This window comes from Passer montanus, unplaced genomic scaffold (assembly GCF_014805655.1).
Source record: "Passer montanus isolate IOZ18808 unplaced genomic scaffold, ASM1480565v1 scaffold279, whole genome shotgun sequence".
In the NCBI taxonomy this organism is placed as follows: Eukaryota; Metazoa; Chordata; class Aves; order Passeriformes; family Passeridae; genus Passer; species Passer montanus.
Window position 1 is genome coordinate 83,120 of NW_024367472.1, and position 15,307 is coordinate 98,426.

The 15,307-nt window shown below is 42.4% G+C and overlaps 1 protein-coding gene across 1 annotated transcript in view; it reads right to left on the reverse strand.

The window, feature by feature from the left end:
- LOC120504010 (C-Jun-amino-terminal kinase-interacting protein 3) overlaps positions 1-15,307 on the reverse strand; it is a gene marked incomplete at its 5' end in the record, with an annotated part of 51,920 nt that overhangs the window by 24,051 nt on the left and 12,562 nt on the right. The window contains 6 exons of the mRNA XM_039713095.1: positions 648-705; positions 3,059-3,076; positions 4,665-4,676; positions 8,935-9,053; positions 12,018-12,120; positions 14,748-14,997. Of these exons, the coding sequence (XP_039569029.1) occupies positions 648-705; positions 3,059-3,076; positions 4,665-4,676; positions 8,935-9,053; positions 12,018-12,120; positions 14,748-14,997 (560 nt within the window). The remainder of the gene's footprint in view (positions 1-647; positions 706-3,058; positions 3,077-4,664; positions 4,677-8,934; positions 9,054-12,017; positions 12,121-14,747; positions 14,998-15,307) is intronic.

Consider the following 15,307-nt stretch of genomic DNA (forward strand, 5'->3'; position numbering starts at 1 on the left):
ATGAAAGTCTGAAATACACCCTTCAGAATTGCTGTCATCTGCAAGTGAGGATAACTGCAGATGATGGCAATTGAAATATGCATTTGCAATCAGCTCCAAAACATCTTAAATTTATTAAATCGGTAGCTTCCCATTATAGTAGGTTCTCCAGCTCACCCCTGGGAGTACTTGGCCTTCCTCTTCCCAGCTCCTCAACTTTAATAGCTGGTTTGCCAGCTTTTCTCAAAAACCAACTTAATTACATTATCTGCTTCTCCTCCATCAACTACAAAATATTTAAGAACTCAACAATGAGAATTCTTTTTTTCCTAATAACAAACCTTGCAAATAAAACCTTATTATCAGCAGCATCCTCACAGAGGCTCAGACCAACACATGGATTCCCACTGAATTTAAAGCTTGCAAATGATCTCAGATGGCAGCAAGCCCTACCAGCACATGCCTAGAGGCTTTATCCAAGTGTCTGCAGAAAGGAAATAGCTAGGAAACAGCTTAGGAGAGCAATTCTTCTTCTACAAGAGAAGGAACAAGTATTCAGGACAACCAGTTAGATAAACAAGTAGGCAGGAGTTTTGGCCAAGACCTACTCCAAGGTGACATCTTGTTTATAACCAGGCAGGTAAGTCAGAGCAAGCACAGTTCCTTACTTGGTCTCCAGCAGCTGAGAGTTCTCCAACAGCAGATTGCCCACTTCTTTGCCCATTCCTGAAAAGAAAGGCCAGGCAGTTTTCACCAGCTCTCCTAGAAACATGGAGCTTTTGTGGCATTGCCTAACTTATGCTTGAGGAAAAGAAATCACTTTTGTTAGGCTTCCCTAGACTCCTGTGTGCAAAGTGGAGTGTCTCTACCTGAATGACCAAACAGGACCAGCAAAGACACCCATGTGTCCTGCAGAGAATCCAAACTCAGATCTAGCTTCTCACCCCAACCTTCACAGACCTCTTTGGGAGGGATAGAGGGGAGAGCTTCACTAATACAAATCAGGGGAAGTCAAGGCAGTAACTCCTGGTTCAGCCATGAGCTATTGCAACCATTTTTTATCATTCCTCACACTGAATGAAGGTAGAGTTTATGGGTTTTTCACAGAGGACAGCAGAACACTGTCCAAGTTGCTGTCCTGTACACTAGTGATTTTTCTTCCTTTCTTAGTATAATCCAAATTTTCTGTTTGCATGATTTGGGATCATGGTTGTGACAAGTTTCATGCACATGAAAGGCTTTCCCATTATCCACCTTCTGCTAGAGCAATTTTAATAGGACTTCAGATTGTCCCTTGCTATACCTAACTCTAACAGCTTTCTCACAGATGTTTAAAATGTGAAGTCTCGGTTCCACCACTTCAGACCCCCACTCAACATTACAGCAGACACTCTGCACTTGCATTTGGGCATCCATGTACAGCTGCAGTCTGCAGACTGGTTTACAAGAACACGGACACATCTGGGGCCAAGAGTGAAGGTTGAATTCAGTGTTTCATAAAACCAGTGAAATTTAGGGACCAAAAGCACATCTGGATTGTTTCCTGCTGCCAGGGACTTGCTGAGTCCCAGGGTCTCTGTCTTATAGTGTGGAACAGAGGCCATCTGAGGATGTGGAACAGAGGCCATCTCTCTCTGAAGGCAGAGAGGCCTCTTCCTGTTGGAGGACAGTGCTGAGGGGTGCAGCTCATATCTCACCACAGGTCCCAGAGTATGAAGAAGTCTCCCCATTATCAGTATTTGTCCTGCCCTCTGAACTCTCTCTTCCTTCATAGCAAAGACATCAACAGTCTTCATGATACGTCATTTGGCGATTAATTAGTATTTGCAGAAAATAAAATCAACACAAACTTGAATTAAATGGAAGTTAGAGGAACATGGCAGCACATGAAAAGTGAGAACACATCAAAACACTCCAACACACAGATCCTCTTCCCACAGTTAAATGGGATGAATTTATGATGACAAAAGCGAATTCCCAGCAAGAATGAATAAGAAGCAGCATTTTCAAAAAACTTTTCAAAAATTAGTGGCAGATAATTAATCACTTTGATGTTTCACGCCAGTGTGTGTCAGAGAATATTCCAACAGCACAAAAGTGGGAAACACTAATATCAATGCAAACTACAGTGTATTTTGGGTTGGTAAGGTGAAGGATCTATGGCTCTTTTTTTTAATTTTGTGACATGCCGCATATCAGTCAGAAGACTCAGAAGTCTTCTGTTTATTGAATTTTTTTCTTGCTTATTTTTAGTGATTCTACAAATAAGCAATTAAATATTTAGCCTGTAAGGCATTATTCTTGAATCATAATACCTCTCTGCAGCTGTTTTAGGGAGAGAAAAATTCTGGGGAAGAGGGTGAGCTACCATGCCAGAACTAAAGGCCATACAGCATTCTGTCAGTATCCTTCACCACAGCTTCTACTTGTGTGTGATGCAGTGACAGCCCAATGCCTTAACCATCTAGAGGTCAAAAAGGCTCCTCTGGCAATAAAGAACTAGAGAAAGCCTCCCAGAGCCATGGAATGGCACCACAAGATCATCTTGCACAGGCTGTAATGGGACAGCTCTGCTCTTGGGAAGAAAACTTTCTGTTTTCAACTCTTTGGGGCGTGGAGCAAAGGGAGGTGAGGTCTGGGCAAAGCCCTGTCCAGCAGAGCACCTACACCATATTCCTCCCATAGCCAGGCAAAGTGTGAAGCATCAAAGTGGATAATCAACTACAATGAAACAGACCAGAATCCCCAAACCACCTCTACAGAACAGCTGCATCCTGCTTCTTGGAGAGGTGCTGCCACCACCACAACAAAACAAACTAAGGTGATGCAAGACATATGGATGGATGATGATGGATAAAAGGAATGCATAAAAAATGCATGAAGAGAAGAGAAGAGAAGAGAAGAGAAGAGAAGAGAAGAGAAGAGAAGAGAAGAGAAGAGAAGAGAAGAGAAGAGAAGAGAAGAGAGAAGAGAAGAGAGAAGGAGAAGAGAAGAGGAAAAGAAAAAAGAAAAGAAAAGAAAAGAAAAGAAAAGAAAAGAAAAGAAAAGAAAAGAAAAGAAAAGGAGGCCTTTGCCTTACCAAAGAAATCATCCCGTACTATGAGAGCCATCCCATACGAGAAAGGGAACAGAAAGAGATGGGTACAAAGGGGAAGAAAGGAAGAGAAAAACATCAGCCATTAAGTACCAGTCTGTAAACAGCAAACAGAGCATCGCGTCAGCTGTACAGTGTGTGGTGCCAGTACACATGATGCTTGGTAGAAAGTTATCTTGTTCTGCTGCAGCCTGACCTAAGAGGGACTTCATTTTAGAGTGTCACAGAAAGGTTTGGGTTGAAAGAGACCTTTAAAATTCATCCATTTCCAGTCCCCTGCCATGGGCAGGGACACCTCCCACTAGACCACACTTCTCTAAGCTCCACCCAACCTGGCCTTGAACCCTGGCCCAGAGATAAAGCAGTACCAGTTTCTCTGGGCAACCTCTGCCAGGGCATTACCACTCCAATTGCAAAAAAAAATTTCTTATATCTAATCTAAATCTTTTCTCTTTTGTTTAAACCATCACAACAGATGATCTCATCTGCTTCCTTCATCTTCACAATTTTCCTTGTATGATACATCCCCAAGTTTCCCATCACCACAACAAAGGCAGGTCAACAGACATTATGAAGAGGGTGAAGAAAGGACAGTAGCAGGGGGAAAAAAGCAAAAGTGGGGCTGAGCATCAAAGCTTTCATCTGGGCTAGAAAGGCCCAAATCCACCTCCACACTGCAACAAACTCCAACCCAACTTCAGTGGGAGGTTTTCTGAGGAATGTTCACACAAAATGTGTCTTACAGTAAAACCAGTTTGAATAAGAAGGGATGATGCTTGTCCCTTTCTTGGTATCATCACAGAGCCCACACTGAGCAGTGCCGGGCACAGGGACATGGCAGAGCTTGTTGGTACATGACGCTAACAAAGCTGCCAGGTCACCACCTTTACTACAGGGCAAATTTTACCTAGTTTGCATTGTAATCAAGAGAGATTCCCTTGACTTCACTTCAACTGAAATTGCATCAGGGCCCATGTGTATTTTTCAAGCAGGTGCAAACCTGATGGCAGAGCATGGCCCTAGGGTAGCGAGCAGCCTCCCCGCAAAAAAAGGACAGAGCCATCACCCAACTCCTGAGACAGAAAGGCAAAGTTTCCACTAAAGACAGAGGCTTTGCCACTCTAACCCATCACAAAAGTGTCTTTAATGTTGCTACAATACACAAAGGGGGTTGTTTGCACCAGGTAACCCCCCCCACAGCCACTGGCACATGGAGGGACTCCTCACAGCACAGGCCATGGAGAGGACAGTGGGACCCTCACTCAGTCTGTGCCACCCAACCTCTGCTACACATACCCTTCCTGGCAGAAAAAAAGCCCTTTGAGCCCTAAGACCTTGAGTAACAGGCTAGCAAACCTGCCCACAGCCACAAAAGAGAAAGCGGGCTGAAAGGCAGCAGGAACGTGAGCAGAGCAGGGATCTCCCGCTGCAGGGACCCACCAGTGTGAGGCAACCAAGCAAGGCGAGGTGGGAGAAGTCTGCAAAGCCAACTGTGTTTGGACAAGAGCAGGGGAGTATCACACGTGTATACCATATTATCCAACCTCAAAAGAAAAAAAGAAACAAGGAGAACTGAGCAGAAGATACACACCTGAGAACTCCCCTATACGCCATGTCCAGCGAAGCACAGAGAGACAAGGGAAAAAGGAAGTGAAAAAGGATCCATCAGTGACTAAAACCAACAAAATCAAAATTTTGTTCAAAAAAAAATTAACAATGATTCAGCCATTTCAATGTCAAAAGGCATGAAATAGTAAGGACAGGACCTGCCATAGCTGTTGATGGCATGACTCTACATTTAGAACAGAAAAAAACACCAAGGAAAGGTAACCCATAGTACAACTGCAACCACACACCTCAGCTATCCCCAGATTTCTAGATTTGAATCTGAGGCAATCGGATCTTCCTGGACTGGGTAAACCTTTATTTTGTCTTTATTTAGTAATTTACTACTAAATACAGAACAGCTCATTCCCACTACCTCTCATTTCCCCTCACCTTGCCATTTTAACAGCTGTATCCTCTGACCATAACTATGCTCTTCAGCGACACTTCAGCTTGCAAAAAACAACAGGTTGCATTTAAAACCTTTTTTCGTACAGTGTAACACTGGGACTTAGTTTGATAATCTCATTTCAACTTCTGTACACAACACTGTACATAACTTACCACTAATAACACTGCATTACTGTCTTTACAAGAGACCCCCTGCTCTTTCATTTCCAAAGCAAATATAGTTGGTTATCCTAAACCTGAATCAAAAAAACGGTTTGGGTTGGAATGATCCAATTGCACCCCCTGCCATGGGCAGGAACACTTTCCACTATCCCAGGGTGCTCCAAGCCCCCTCTAACCAGGCCTTGAACATTTCCAGGGATGAGGCAGCCACAGCTTCTCTGGGCAATCAGCTCACCACTGTCACCACGCTCAGTAAAAGGGCCTGTCCACTGAGCACACCTGAACTGCTGTGATTGTTTGTGTCTGGAAACACCTGGGATAGGGAAGAGCAGGTAGGGGGATCTGATAGAAGGGGAAGGTGACAAAAGGGGAGATTGGAGAACAGGAACCTACCCAGGATCACTTGTGATTAACAAGTGAATATGCAGCAAAACTGCCAACTAGTGCTCCCACGTCTGTAGGAGAAATAAGGGAATTTGGTCCTCAATGCTCATTAGTAAATAATTGTTCTCACTCCCCTTTTTCCTCCAGAATACTTCCTATACAATCCCATGTATGTAAAGCAGTATTAGAGGCAGGAGGAAACCCACATGTTTTGTGGGTTTTATTCAAAATAATATAACATGAAGAGTGCCAATTTATGTACCAGGAATAAATGGGATTTTCCACTTCAGAATCAGACTTGACTGCCAGCCATTGCTCAAGGGTAATTTCTGTAAGTCCTGCTCTTAAGGTCATCTTTAATTAAATTTCTCTTTCTTTAAGGAACTGAGACAAAAAAAAAATGAATATTCTTTACAGATTGACTACCAAGTTTTGAGAGACTGGAGGAAGTAGTAAGTCTTCACTTAAGTGAGCTTAGAGTCATTAATGAATTTGATTTACAGAAAGAAGCGAGCTCTAAATATGACCTAGAGGACTCTTTCAGCTTGTGGATCTTGTTCCTTATATCATGTTCATAAAGCACTATTTCCTCTGTGTCTCTTCAGACTCAAAGGTATAGCACAAGAGAGAACATTCTACCTAACAAAAAAGGCTAAATTTTGGTTTATGTTGACAGATTTTTGTCAGCCCTAAGATCTAGCCCTTTGCTTCTATCTTTACCAGACTTTCTTTTGTACTTCCTATTGTGCAAAGACAAAAAAAGTACCAGTCTCATTTGTTGTTGAGAGACACAACCCCTGATCTCTCTGTGCTTTCTCTCTTTGTACAACTAGCAACTTTTGTATTCATTTTAAAAACACTCTTATGTGCCAAAGTCAGTGGCCAGAACTCAGCCAAAGGATTAATTAATCAATGTTGATCACAAAAAAAAAGGCACAGTCCATCTCCCAGATTTGAAAAGGAACCAGTCTTCCTATTTTGCTGGCCTGCCATGGAATCACCTGAAAGGGTTCTGCAGCTCTGCTCAGGCTAGAAAATGGTCCCAGCACAGAAATGTCCTCCTCATAAGCCAAGCTGCAGTCCTCAGAAACTATACTGTGATCTTCAGGGCCCACACTTACATGGGCACTGTTCAACAAGGTATTTTTATATTTTATTGCAAGTAGTAACTCCCTAACAACAGACATCTCACCACACCAAAGTCGTGTGGGCAGCCTTATAGCAAGAAGAGGTGAAGCACCTTTGACTTCATCTGAGACTGTAGTGAACAACCATGCAATATTTGGGCAAAAAAAAAGCTTTGGCCCTTTGAAAACAACAGTCTGCATTTCTTACTGATTGCTGGGTCAGGCTACAGGGTAATCCCAAGGGGAAGTGGATTTCCAGAAGGCAGGCTTCCAAAGTGGGAAGCACGTTGTCTGAAGCTGTACATATACCGAGTAAGTAATTTTCCAGAATAGTAACTCTTCCAAGCCAATAATACCTGACACCCCAGCCATTTCAGGGGGAGAAAGAAAGCAGCAGTTGGCACAGTGATTAGCAGAGCCACAGAATCAACTGAACACTCCTTGATGAGGCATGAGTAGACACGAAGATCAAGATAAAGCAGATAGTCAATGGCAAGATTATCCATGGTTTTAGTGTTTTGATTCTGCCAGGAAGAGAGCTCCTGATAATGCATGAAGCTGGCTAACTAAAATTCATTCCACGGCTTTAACTATCACACGTAGTTCCTACTGTCAAGCTTCCCTTTAAGCAGGAGCCCCAGCCCTTCTGCAAATGGCTACTAGCATCCAGGGGATTCTCAAACCTGGAAATCTTGCTTTTCCTTCAAAATTCCTAATTTTGTAAATATGTGCACAGACTGGCTCCCATTGCAGACAGAGTAAGCCTGTGCACTCATCCTGAGTATTCTGCAGATTTTTTTTATTCTGGCAATCTTGAGTTGAAGGTGAAACAATAAATGATTTTATGCTTTAGGCAATGGCATGAGGGCTCTCATACATGCTGCATGATTTAAAAAAAAAACAACCCAGACCTACTCATATCAAAAAGCTACCGTGAGCATTCTCATGATGATCTGATTCATGTTCTTAATTCCAGTCACACTACTGGTTATAATAGTACGGTTTCACAGATACTTGTCTTTCATCAAAGAAGAAGTAATTTATTAACTCCTTTCCAGTTTTCAGTCTGCATCTTCAAGGTTAAGTTTTTGTTTAATAGGGCAAAATCTATCCCCCCTGCAAAAACATATGCTTTTTAAGGGTCCTGATACAACACATATCAAAGCCGATACAAGTACCTTCATAATTTGGGCAAAGGTGAGCTGCTGCAAGTCTGCATGACACATTTTAGCTCATTCTGTTCTGGACACATACACAGAACCTTACTTACAAGATTATCCATAAGCAGATCTATATCAGTAATCACAGAAAGGAAATGTTCACTTTCAGATCAGATCTCTTGCCACTAAGTACACACAACACCTTGTTTCTGGAGTTCTCATGTGTCCTAAGGCTCCTTAAAGCAAGAAGTAACATGGAAAATGTTATAAACTCTATCAGCTGCCCATGTCACCTGAGTATTCAAAGACCACTTGTACCATCCTGATGCAGGAAAATAGCAAGAATTAAAAACTTAAATTAAAAATAAAAATGCTTAAATTCTGTCAACAAACAAGATCTAGATATTCAGGAATCCAATAGAAAAAGTATGGAGAGGGCTCAGAGTGCTCCCTGAGGCAAAGCTGCTCCTCTGACTGCTGCAGGGTCCCAGCGAGGAACACAGAACACAGCCTGGCTACAGGCATTACAAATACCTTCAAAATCAGCTTAAAAAGTTAATTATTACATCTCTTAGGCTGACTGCAAAACAGTAAATATTGCATTACAGACCATAATATTTCCACATCATTTAGAAGCAAAAACTTAACCAAGTAAGTTACTTTCTTACAAATTTCAAACAAATTTTTTCTCTCAGTATATAATTATTGGGGGAGGAATTTTCAGCCAGAAGCAGAAGAAGCAAATTTTGTCTTCAAATTATTTGTGTGGGAGAATCCTGTAGAAAAATAACTTATGCACTAAAGACAGTCCAAATAAAAGTTATCTAACAGCTGAGATTATTTTCTAAATAATCATTACTGTACTGTAGGTACATGCTTCTATCACATGTATCTCAATTTCCATGCATTCTTAAAAAAACCAAAACATCCAAGTTCTGAAAGAAAAAGAATTTAAATGTTTCTAGAAGCTTAATATGGAGTCATTGTACCAGAGAAAATAACAAGGTTTTACCTAACAGATCTGCTCCTTCATCAACATCTCCAATGACCTCAGACCCTGCTGTGGAAAGTTCATGGTACAGGGAGTCTGTGTTGATGCCAAATGCTTTGTTCACAATCCCCTGTGTTGGGCTATTGTTGGAAGCAAAAAAAAAACAGAGGAATCTTGTTACTTGGCAACATTTAAGCTCAAATATTTATCTTTGAAATACCGAGCATCTCAGACTATTGCAATCAAAACCCATCTGTTCACCATTGACTGAATCAGAAAGCACACTGAGTAAAGAAAATAGCATGTGTTATTCCCCATATAACAGAATTATTAAATGATTCGGGTTGGAAGGGACCTTAAAGACCACCTTGTTTCAACCCCCTGCCATGGGTAGGGACACCTCCCACTATCCCAAGTTGCTCCAAGCTCTGTCCAGCCTGGCCTTGGACACTTCCAGCCAAAGCTGCTCTGGTCAACCGGTGTCAGGGCCTCCTCACCCTCATGGACAAGAATTTTTTTCCCAATATCTCACCTAACCCTGCCCTCTGGCAGTGGCAGCCATTCCCTGTGTCCTGTCCCTCCATGCCTTGTCCTCAGTCCCTCTGCAGCTCTCCTGGAGCCCCTTTAGGCCCTGCAAGGGGCTCTGAGGTGTCCCTGGAGCCTTCTCCTCTCCAGGTGAGCACCCCCAGCTCTGCCAGCCTGGCTCCAGAGCAGAGGGGCTTGCAGCATGTCCATGGCCTCCTCTGGACTTGCTCCAACAGCTTCATGTCCTTCTTGTGCTGAGGACACATATATCATCCACAACCTCAAAGCTCACCCAGATGATTTACTCTGAAGTCACACAAGGACTATTCGGTATTTCACTGAAAAATTTCAACTCACAGAAGAGCTCAGCTTTGACCTGTCAGATTCTGCAGGGATTCCCATGCTCCAATCAATCTAGATAGAAACCTCAGATACCAGTAAGACCAAACAGGAAATTCAATGCTGAAAATAGCAACAGCCTTTTTACTTGGCCAACCAGTAAGTGCAATCAGTCTGAAGGGTCTGTTTTCCCTTTGGGTAAGCCTATGCATTGAAAAGCATTTCTTCACATGTCCCCAAATGTATTTAATTAAAGGTAAATCAAAGGTAATAGTTTTTAGTCTTATCAGATGACAGCACATTTCCACCTCTCAGTGTCTTTGATACCATCAAGAATCTTGTATTTCTTGACAGCCTCATGGCTCAAAGCAGCAAAGAGTTGTTACAGGAGGTGCAGGTGAGAGAACTTCTGGGATTGTAGCTGTCTACTCTAAAAAACTGTCTTAATATGGGTTATAAACACTTTGCAGTGCCCTGCCTTGTGTGAGTAACATCAACCAGCATGAGCAGCACCTGCACAATTTCTCCAGCAATCTATCAGAAAGGTCAGCATCAACTGAGATGATCTCAAGTTGTATGGTTTCATTATCACATAAACAATCCTAGTGATTATAAATGGAGTGTAGTAGCTGCCTCTGATATTGTAGCTACGACATCTGAGAGCACTGAGGAAGTACAAATGGTGCTGTGATGGCACTGCAATTAATCAGTTCACACAATCCAATGGTCAGTACAAATGACAAGAGAAACCAGCACTCAGTCTGACCTGGAGAGCTAATTCAGACTGAACTTTCCTGTTCAACATCCAGCTTTCAGAGCTACATGTGTCATGAAAGCACTCTGCTTTCAGAGCAGCACACACACTGTCAGCAGTGTGTCTCCTGTAGCTCCCAGTCTGACCACCTGGAGTAGAGAAAACTGGAGAAAGGTGCACCTGGAGAAAAGCTCCAGTGCATCAATACTCTCTGTTTCCTTCTTTCCCCTGGATTTGACCAAATTTTAATCTGATCTCATCAGTCACTTTTGTTTTCTCCACACAGAGCAGTTTCAACTCCCTAGATTCCTCCTGACCCTAAAAATAATCCAGGTATCCTATGTCTCAAGGGGAGCTTAACTGTGTGTGCTTTCGCAGCTGAGAAATGCAGGTGTTATTGCTGCTCTTACCCTTCTCAGGGGGTGTGCTCAATAGGGTGGGCAAATCCAGTCCAGACTGGGACCATTAGATTAATCTTGCCTTCACTCTGCCAGGGTACTATATTTTCTGCATGTCTGTAACATTTTGGGGAGGTTTTTTGCTGATACAGTGCCAAAATACCCACTGGACAAGGGTAAAAGGTAAACTTGAGTAAAAACAAATCAAGGTACCTACACCTCACAACAATGTGGTGCCAAAATTAATAGTCTTTAGGAAGCCTCCTATTTAGAACAAAATGGGTGATGGGTAGGGATCAGAGCAGCAGAATAGTTTAGTAAAAGTCTGATGATTCTTCTGAAAACTGTGTTGAGGATTTGTAACCACTGCTCAGGGCACTGACGGGTCATAATTGCTCTGACCAGCCTCACCTGGGAACCACACCTACCCACTGCTCCCAGGGCTCCTTCTGACCTCATACCTATGCCTTCAGTTCTTTGCTAAGATGCACCTGTCTTCAGTCCTGTCTCCTGCTGCTCATGGGTAGCACTGAGACTGAATTCACACCCTTGCTTTGTCTAGAGCTGCTGACAGGGCTCACTATCAGTGATCTGAGCCTCCCTGCCCAGTGCCTGTTGGATTGGGATTGCTGAGGTTACCTCTGTTTGTCCTCTACTGGGGGGCAGCCCTGCCTCTACTCCTCAAACACCTGAAAAAATTAGAACTGAAAGAAACTTGAGGTTTTAAAATGGAATTCATAACTGAGCTCTTATTGGACAAATGCACCTTTTCCCTATTCCTGACAGCTTAAGCCCACGTTCTCTTTTCTTGTCTTAAAACTTCTGCTGCTCTATGATCTCTCCAAACCCCCTGACCAGTAAGGCACATGAGCCCAGTCCTGGGTCAGCTGTACACATCCTCCTGCAGATCACCAGCAGGCATCTACCTTTTGGAGAACCCAAAGCAAGTCAGATCCCCTAATATTAGGCAGAATATATGGACTGTCTCAAACAGCTGCACTGTGAGCTCACTATGAGCCAGAGCATCCATTCGTCACTCCTCATGAAGCCAAGTGACAGAGCACCCAGGGAAAAGTCACAATCAGTACCTGCTACCCGTGCGTTCCAGGCGGGGGTCCTGACACATATCCAGCTCTGGGGTAGAATCAATGATGTCCTGGACATCGGACCACTCATCGCTGCTGCCCATCCCTAGGTAAGACAGTACATACCATGTACAGGATCAGGACTTTCAGAGAATAGTATTTCTTCAAGGGACTTTTACAGCTTTGACTACTGAGATTTGAAAACTTCATGGTGCCATGTTCAAAATCAGAACAGCAAGCGGTTGAAGATGGTCTCTCAATTCCAGAACAGGAACACCATAAGCATTCCCCTTCCCACCCCCATTCCAAAGCATCACTAAAGTCACTGCCCTGAACACTCACTAAAATGGGATAAGCAGAAATATTTTATCCATTGAAATAAATTCTAAAATTCCTTTTTTATCTGCCAATAAAAAACTCCTCCATCCCTATATAGCATTAGCTGAGTTGAAGGTAACACAGTGATTTTCTGTACAGCTTCATAAAAATTACTATTGTTAGGAACTGGCACTATTTAGTTTTAACAGAAATAGGTTTTCAATACAAATTTTCAAGTCTGCACTGGTTTAGATACCCACTACAGTGAAACTTGACTTCAAAACCAATAAATGAAATCTGATTTGTGTGTAATCTACAACCTGAAGCCAATATTTAAAGAATAAGGAATTTCTTCCTCTTGTCAAGTCCTGTTTATTGGATACCAAACCTTCAAAAGCTCAGACTTGCACCTATTCTGAACAAGCAACATGAACATTGTGCCTGTTCACACAAGGAATTCCTGGAAGATTAATGACCTAATTTGTGAATTACATTAGTCCCATAATGAACTTAGATGTGACATTTTTGACCTTTCCAGATGATCTCAGCAGCCAAATATACAAAGTCCATGACAACTGAAGTGTTCATTTCTTTCAGGCTGGCATTGTGCCAGCTGGCAGCAAACTCAGGCTGGAAGACAAAGTGTGATGTGGATCTGTTGTGAAAGCAGACATCCACATCCAGCAGGTCTAACACAAGCACAGCCTTCCTCAGCTCTATTTTACCAAGCTGGGAAGCTTTTCTGCAAATACCTCTGAGTACCATTTTCGGTAGTTCAGTTCTAAGGCACATGCATCACTGGCAGACGTTTTAATTACAGATGCATAAAATACATTATTAAAATTCAACTATGTGTATTACTTCTAAGCATGGAGAATTTATTTCATATTAGAGGTGAGAAATAGCTGAAAGGTTGAATATGAAGACCACATAAGGAAGCCATAACTATCTGCTTTGAGCAAATTCCACAATATCACACTTCCACCAAGAAAGTGGAAAAAAAAAAGCTTCCACTTCACAATTGCACACATACAAAAAAGAGATGATTTTGACCCAAGAAAACTGTTGATAGTTAATGAGCTTGTAAAGCAGCAACTGTAAAAATCATGGTATTTATAGGGCATTCAAACTACTGACATCCATGTTTAGCTTTCCTGTTACAAGTGTTTCATGGTCTTGCCTTGGCCAGGATCACAGCCAGATCACAATCTAACATCAGGCTGTTCAGAACTCATATGCTTCCATGGACAACTATCCTAGTCTCTGACAGATGGACATCTGTGACCCTGAGGGCCCCCTCAGGAAAATACATACTGGGACTCAGTCATGGCAATTCTCCTTCAGTGCTACAGCAAAAAATGCCATATGTTGCTTTATGGTCTTACTTCATTAGGAACCAGCTTGTGAATGTTAGCAGAGGAATTTCTGCTTCAGTAATAACTTAGTTATAATTTCTGCTTCCCAAGAAATAACTTGGGTAAGAAGATCATCAGCTGGTTCAGATGCCAACCTCATAGACTTGAGTTTACCTCTGTGCTCCTGCAGATTATCCTAATGACCTTTGATAAATCTTACAGTTCTTTTGTATTTTAAGTTCATGACCTGTAAAACAGATCACTTCTCATTTCTGATGGCCACCGGAAGTCTCACAATCCAGGACAGACCTGCTCAGACACTACATGGGCACAGCTGAAGGGCTTTATCATGTTATTAAATCATTTATTTATTTAACAGCCTGGTGCTAAAGCTTAAAGAATGGCTTTCCTCACAAGAAATCATGAATTCAAATTACTAAAGGACCCTGGAAAATTGAGAGACAACAACTGTAACTTCCACAGATTTGGGAGTGTTCTTATATGAGAAAGAAGCTAAAAACATCAGCTCATTTAGCTGAGAAAAACAGCTAGATACAATTATTTTAAGCAAATCAGTGTGTGGGATAAGAGTACAGAGGGAAAATAATTATTTAATCTGACTGACAAATTTGGCGTTTGAACAACTGGATATAAAATACTTATGAATAAATACAGAGAGAAAACTAAATATAAGCTTTTAACTTTCATATTGATGAGATCCAGGAACAGCTTCCCAAAAGCTCAGCCTAAGACATGACTTGAGTGCTCATGAAAGAGGTTCCAAGACACAAATGCATGTCACTGCAGGGAACTGAACTCAGTCACCTGTTCCCATTCTGTGAACGTGTGAAATTACTCATATAAACTGATGTTTTCAAAAATTTACTATGCATAAAACTGCTAACATCCAATTAACCCTGTCTCATTCATGTATCTTTCCAAGTCAGGCTTCCTCAAATTCTATACTTACAGCGCAGTCTCCTAGCCTCTCCCTGTAACAGACAGACACTGGGAAGTTGATTATGCTAGTGACCAAGTACCTGAGCTCCAGATGCCATACCTATGCTGACATTTCTCATCTCCTGTGTGACCTGGACTTCCATGTTCCGGCTGTTCCGCTTTTCTCGTGCCCTCTTATTGCTCTTGGTGGTGCCATTGGTGTACTCGCTGATGGGCTGGATGCCCTCATTCAGAGGGGTGACAGCAGCAGAGGGCACAGATGATGTGGGAGTGTTGGACTTGGTTCCCGTGGTGCTCGGCGTAGCAGCTGCTGAGGACTGTCCAGATTCAGACATTTCATCCTGGGGGCACTGTGGCAATTCCAGGGCGGCAGAACAGAAAGGAAAAAGCACAATTATACATTTTAGTAAGTTTCATTTGCTGTCTGCCTTAAAGCATTATGAGCATGGCTCTTGTTCATTGCACCAGTTACATGTCCCACTGTTTGCTGGTGACACCAGGCACTACCACCACAGTGAAGCAGCAAGCTCTCATGCTGAGCTCAACAAGCAAATCCTACCTGTAGAAAGGGTTAATAACCTTCTTCAATAAGGCTGATAACCCCTTCAATACTGAATACTGATCTTCACAAATCACACTGGTATGTGATCTCAAGGAAGG